The 6,411-nt window shown below is 48.5% G+C and overlaps 1 protein-coding gene across 1 annotated transcript in view; it reads left to right on the top strand.

The window, feature by feature from the left end:
- Window positions 1–3,736, top strand: part of gmcl1 (germ cell-less, spermatogenesis associated) — a 63,749-nt gene extending 60,013 nt beyond the window's left edge. Inside the window, exons 13-14 of the mRNA XM_020522231.2 lie at window positions 965–1,052; window positions 2,425–3,736. Of these exons, the coding sequence (XP_020377820.1) occupies window positions 965–1,052; window positions 2,425–2,553 (217 nt within the window). The 3' untranslated portion in view covers window positions 2,554–3,736. The remainder of the gene's footprint in view (window positions 1–964; window positions 1,053–2,424) is intronic.
- The last annotated feature ends 2,675 nt before the right edge of the window (window positions 3,737–6,411 follow it).

Below are 6,411 nucleotides of genomic sequence, written 5' to 3'. Positions count from 1 at the left end.
TGTTTCTGTGTGTTTCTGTGTGTGTGTGTTTTTGTGTGTGTGTGTTTTTGTGTGTTTCTGTGTGTGTGTGTTTTTGTGTGTGTGTGTGTGTGTATCTCTGTGTGTGTGTTTTTGTGTGTCTGTGTGTGTGTTTTTGTGTGTGTGTGTGTGTGTATCTCTGTGTGTGTGTGTGTGTGTGTATCTGTGTGTGTGAGTGTGTGTGTGTATCTCTGTGTGTGTGTGTGTGTGTGTGTGTATGTGTGTGTGTGTATCTCTGTGTGTGTCTGTGTGTGTGTGTGTCTGTGTGAGTGCGTGTGAGTGGGTCTGTGTGTCTGTGTGAGTGTGTCTGAGTGTGTGTGTGTCTGTGTGAGTGTGTGTGTCTGTTTGTCTGTCTGTCTGTGTATGCGTGTGTGTGTTTGCGTGTGTATGTATTACCACTGCGCGGGTAGCAGACCACAGATCTCCTCTCCCTCCTTCACCCATTTCCATACGCTGTCCTCTCTGACCGGGTCCTGCCACTTAGTGAACAAATGGTGGACCAAGCATCCACAATTGAAGCAGGTACAGCTTGCAGAGTGTTTCTCTGTGCCAGCTGGGCTGGTCTTGGCTTTCTTGTCTGATATCACCTCCAGTGTGATTTATGCAAATGCTTGGACTGGAGCGCCAAGCAGATGATGACTGGCTGTATCGAGTCTCCGTTACTGCCTTCCATCACTGTCGACTTAGCCTCTGGCCCTCCTTGGTTGAGCCCATGGTCACTGCAGTCCTGAGACTGTCTGCAAACACTGAAGCAACTTGTCAGAACGACACTGTAAGCATGTGTCTCTCAGGCATAGCTACTCCTCTGAAGTGGAGCAGTGAATCAGGGAGACAGGGAGAAATGCAGTTCTGTTCAGTGTTCCGGACAAGGTGGAGAATGAAGAAGGAAGTATTTCTTGGATCGATGGTCTTTTCATCTAATCTCTCTCAATGCTGTCCATTGCAGGTTAAGACTGGCATCCTTTGACAGCAGTGGGAAAGTGATCTGTAGCCGATCAACGGGTTACCAGGTCCTGTCACTGGAAAAAGACCAGGTACATTCACGTGAAGTTCCGGGTGGAGGGGGGATTGTAATCGCTGTACTCATGCCATTGGGAGGGCGACCAGTCCTAGCTTTCAATGTAATGTCCTGTTGGGCCGTGACAATTTCCTCAAAGTCATTCGAATGTCTGCGTTTGTCACTTGTGCCTTTTTGGATAACCTTGAAACCAGTGCAATCCAATGGGAACAAGGCAGTAACAAAATGCCCTCAAGGCAAAATGCTCGAGTGCATTGTAAAAGGTGTCATCGCAGAGCACTTGGAAGATAGTGACAGGATCAGACCGAGTCAGAGTGGATTTATGAAGGGGAGTCATCCCTGACGAGTCTGCTGGAATATTTCTGATAGTGCAACTAATAGAGAGGGTAAAGGGGAGCGAGAGGATGTGTTTTATTCAGACTTTCAGAAGGGTTTTAATAAGGTCCCACATGAGAGATTGGCATGTAAAATTAAAGGACATGGAATTGTAGTAGTGTGTTCAGATGGATAGAAAATTGGTCAGCAGACAGGAAACAAAGGGTAAGAAATAAATGGGTCCTCTTCAAATGGTGGGCAGTGACTAGTGCGGTGCCACAAGGATCGGTGCGAGCTACTCACGACACAAGCTAATGATGTAGATGAGGGAATTAGATTTGCAGAGGACACAAAGCTGGGTGGGAGGGTGAGCTGTGAGGAGGATGCTGAGATGTTCCAGTGTGATTTGGATGCACTGCGCGAGTGGACCATTGCACGGCAGATGCAGTTAAATGTGGATAAAGGTGAGGTTGTTCACTTTGGTAGCAAAAACAGGATGCTGGAAGGATGTTTCTGATGGCCAGGGAGTCCAGATCCAGGGGTTGCTATCCAAAGAAAAAGCAGTGGGCCATTTAGCACAGAAATGAGGAGGGATCTTTCCCCCCCCCAGGGAGTGGTGAGCCTGTGGAATTCTCTGCCACAGGAAAATGTTGAGACTGAAACTTTGAAGGAAAATGTGGATACAGTTCTTCGGGCGAAAGGGGACAAAGGGAACAGGAGCCTGAGTTGTTTGATCAGCCATGGATTGGTACAGCAGGTTCAAGGGGTGAATGGCCTACTACGTTTTCTACATTTGTGTTTCCCAATTCATCCCATAACCACCTGACTGATCCCAGCATATCCCAGCACAATCTCCTCTGGTGTTACAAGTCATGGCATGGCCTCCCAATTGATTCTAGATCCTGAATTCCTGCCTCATGGTATGATCCGCACTGATCCCATGCTGACAGAGCTGAGGGGGTTGTGTTTTCAGACTGTGAGGTGGAGGGTTTGTTGCAATGGTCGATTTTGAGAGTGAAATGTGTTGCCCTTGTTCCAATGCGCTGCTCACGCTGGTTTCTGTTTGGCTGCAGGAACAGATGGTGTTGAACCTGGACAGTAGGCTCCTGATGTTCCCACTCTACATCTGCTGCAATTTCCTTTATACATCTGCAGAGCCGAAACCTGACGTTGACGAGCAGCCGGAACCCAGTGAGGACTGATAGAGGGAGCTCCCCATCTCTCTGTGGAAGTGTGTATGCAGGGAGAGCTGCCCTTCTCCAGGAACGCCGGAACTGAACTGACTGGGAACAGCTCCCCGTTTGTTCACGCTGGTCAGAAGGGGAGAGACACAAGGATCAGCTGGGTCTTCCCCTTTGCTGTCTATGCAGCATTTCTTTATGATGCAGTATGTATTCCAGACGTATGATGTATAGTGATCAGGCTCAACGGAGAATGGCATGAAAGCTGGAAGAACCCTCCAAGCCAAGCTGCCCTTGCCTTGCTGTCTCCAAACTGCCGACCACACACTCAATTAAACAGCAATAACATTTGTCGTGGATGTGCTCTGTGCCTTGTGTGTGCACCCTTTCTTTATCAGCGGGCACAGGAACTTGGAGCTATCATTCCCTCCCTATTTGACAAATGTCACTTGCTTCAGGGACTTGTGTACGGGGTCCCCTCTGATTCTTGGCCCCGATTAACGAAAGGGAGTTCAGGGACCACGGTGTGAACATTTGCCAGATCACAAGGTCAGGGGAGCGAAGCTGACCTCTGCAGACCCTGCCCATTACCCCAGCAGCAGCGGAGACACAGCAGGGGATGCTGTGTCAGACACTCAGCTTTGTCCATCTCCACCCCCACCGACCCAGGAGCATGGCTGTGAGCCAGGGACCTAATCCACATGGCTCGGACGTCTTGGTCTGGCCAAAGCAGAGCTGGGCTGACCTTCCACATCAGAGTCAGGAGCAGAGAAGCTGCATGAGACGCTGTCCTTCCCTCAGTGCCCTGCAGAAAGCAAGTTCCACTGAACAGCACAGCGTTCCTGGGGGGGTAACGCCACTCCATAGATCAGCAATACAAGCCTTGTTTTTACATTGAGAAAGCTATCTATCCATCATCGCATTGTCCAGTCCTACTTAGTGATAAATACAAATCTCAATCTGTTCATCTCGCTGTGTTAACAGTTGTGTCACGTTCGAATATGTTCTTCCTGATGCAACGCGGCACGGTGTGGAGGAAGTGAAAGGGATGTCTGATTGTGTACCTTGACGCTGTTTACTTTGGTTTGAAGTATTGAATAATTCCAAGGGATATGTGTGTGTGTGTGTGTGTGTGTGTGTGTGTGTGTGTGTGTCAGGCACACTCTATTCTGTAATTATTAAACACGGAACACTGTTCACAGTTTTTTTCTTGTTTATTGCAATGACTCCAGGAGAGTACGGAATTGTTTCCGGGAATTGACTGCGAGGGGAGAGAATACGGCTTCAGATTGGTTGACATCTGGATATTGTAGTCTGAACCCCCTGTGACTCGGAGTTTCGAAATTTGGTTTGGGGTCTGGAGGAACACAATACTGATCCCTCCTGTGACATCCCTGACAGCTGCAATCCTCCCAACAGTTAACACCAATATTCTCTGCAAATCTTAATCTCCCCCCCACAACCTTTATTCACTCCTCCTGTGGTTGGTTACAATGATGTTATTTTGAGAAGTATCCTTTATCTTGAGGATGCTTTTCTCTCAGACCCAAATGGATTTATGTTTTAAAAGGAGCCAGGCCTTCTCGAGTTAACAGAAGAGTATAAGTTTCTCATTGAGGAGGGAATAACAATGCAATGCACATGTAGAAGAGGTAAGTCCGAGAAAGATGAGACTTAAAAAAAAACATACAAATCAGTCTCCAAGGCCCTTAAAGCATAGACAATTGGACATAGCACCAACATGCTGCGTGGTAACAGTGATACACATTTTGCTCAGTGTGTAATTAAATTTTGAACTTACCTACAGGTCAGCTGAGTGGCCTGCGTCCTTTTTCCATTCACTTGGAGCAAGAGACTGTTTTTTCACTTTTTACCTGCAGTGCAGGAATGTTTCATATCTAAACTCAAAGAGTGGTATCCCCTACATACGAGTGGCTTGACACACATGGAGGAGGGTTCAAAGTGGCTTTGTACAAATCACAGTCCAGCTTGTTTTCACTTGCGTGTCTCCCTGTGAAAGGCAGCTGCTTGAAGTTTCCTTGGTAGGAGCAGGTGTGACTGAAGTAGCTAAGGAGGGACCAGGAAGGAATGAGCAAAGGCTTGGTGGAAGGGGCAGCTTTTCACGAGCATCTTTCAAGAAGCCAGGAAGAAGTTTCGGGCCCCAGCCACCGAACGTACTGCGGTGGATGACGGAGTGATTAAAATGGGGATGTGAATCTGTTCAGCTTCGAGCGGGCGAAGTGATTTGCTGAGAAATTACTGTGAGAAGGAACAGCCCCAAGTCAGGCTGAAGGTCGACACAGCTCTGCTTCGCAACTTTAGAAATTAATTTCTGACCTTTCACGTTGCCTAAAGCTCCAACCCATCCTGCTTATTCACAACAGAGAGATGGATAACTTCAGGTCCTGTTTGGAACCTTCGCTATAAAAAAATTCTGCTTGCTTATTGAACTTGAAGGGGCTGGCAAGAGGGAGCAGGCCATTTGGCCCATTCACTCTGTTAACACTTGAGTGTTGGAAGGGTGTGATTGATCAATGCATTGATTTAAGGGATGATAAAGGATTGGTCAAATTGATGAGAATGAAGACAGGAATGTGTCAGGTTTTTCTCCTGCCTGAGTCCCAGGAGACAGGGACCATTTTGGAATGAGATGAAGAATTTATTCACTCAGAGGACTGTCATTCCCTGTTTTCCATGCTGAGATTGATAGACTTGGGAACGCAGAGGGATTCTTCGGGATAGAGGGAGCGGGTGTGTAAGCAAACTAAGGATCAACTGTGATTGATGTGGATTGCAGACAAGGCTTGAGCAGCTTGTTGCTGTGTCAGGAGTTATCCACACTCATCACAGTCCTGTTTGGGGTCCTCAATCTGTTTCACAGCTTTGCTTGACTCTTGACAAGAGAAATCAGCCAATCGATGTAGATCCCAGCCCTTCCCCATTTGGGTCGGCTCACTGTCGAGGTGCGTATTCCAGGGGCCTCGCTGTCCAGCTTCAGGCCTGATGTCTGGGCAATGTCGTTGAACATTGCAGTCAGGAACCTGCAGTGTGCTGAGACAGAACCACAGCGTCCCTTCCCGGGAACGGTCCTGGCTTCTGGGTCAAACAGCACTCGTTCCCTGTGGGGTTTTGGAAAGGGAGTGCTTTCCTAGAAACAAACTCGCCTTTACATCAGCAGTTCAGCCTAAAGACGGGGGAACTATGACAACCTCAGAGTGGGGGTATCACTTAAAGGAAGATACTGCATCACTGACCTCATGTTCTTGATGATTGACTGACTGGCGGCAAGTTGATGTGTGTTTAACCCTATGTTAACATTGTCGAGGATGTGAAGCAAGCCCAGCCTTGTAGCTATAGGGTATTTTGTGCCAAGGGCTGTCTCTGTACAGTCTGTCTGCTTGATGCTGTGCTGACCTTTTGGGACACGGGGGGCCACCAGTGATTGCCCAGTGCGAAGTGGTCAACTGTGCAATTATATGTTGGATTGCAACATGCCTGCAGGTGGCAGTGTTGAGCTGCCTGATGGACGACTGACTGGAACAGACGGTTCTGACAGCACAGTCCTGAAGATGTTTCTGCTCAGTGCCACATACAGGCTGTGTCCACCTTCAATACATCTTACTGCCCATTACCACAGCGCTCAGATGAAGGGCTCAGTCATGACTCCGGAGGTAACTGTCTGACCGTGGAGTCAGAAGCTCAGGGACGCTTCATCAACCTCAGCGCAAAATTCACACTGACACAGCAAAAGCAGGAGTGAGGGAGTGCCGCACTGTCGAAGGGTCAGTAATGAGGGAATGCCGCACTGTCGGAGGGACAGTGCTGAGGGAGCGCCGCACTGTCGGAGGGACAGTGCTGAGGGAGCGCCGCACTGTCGGA

This window comes from Rhincodon typus, chromosome 40, assembly GCF_021869965.1.
Source record: "Rhincodon typus isolate 14 chromosome 40, sRhiTyp1.1, whole genome shotgun sequence".
NCBI classification, from domain to species: Eukaryota; Metazoa; Chordata; class Chondrichthyes; order Orectolobiformes; family Rhincodontidae; genus Rhincodon; species Rhincodon typus.
Note: the sequence above shows the minus strand (reverse complement) of the source record. Positions and strands in the feature narration are given on the sequence as shown.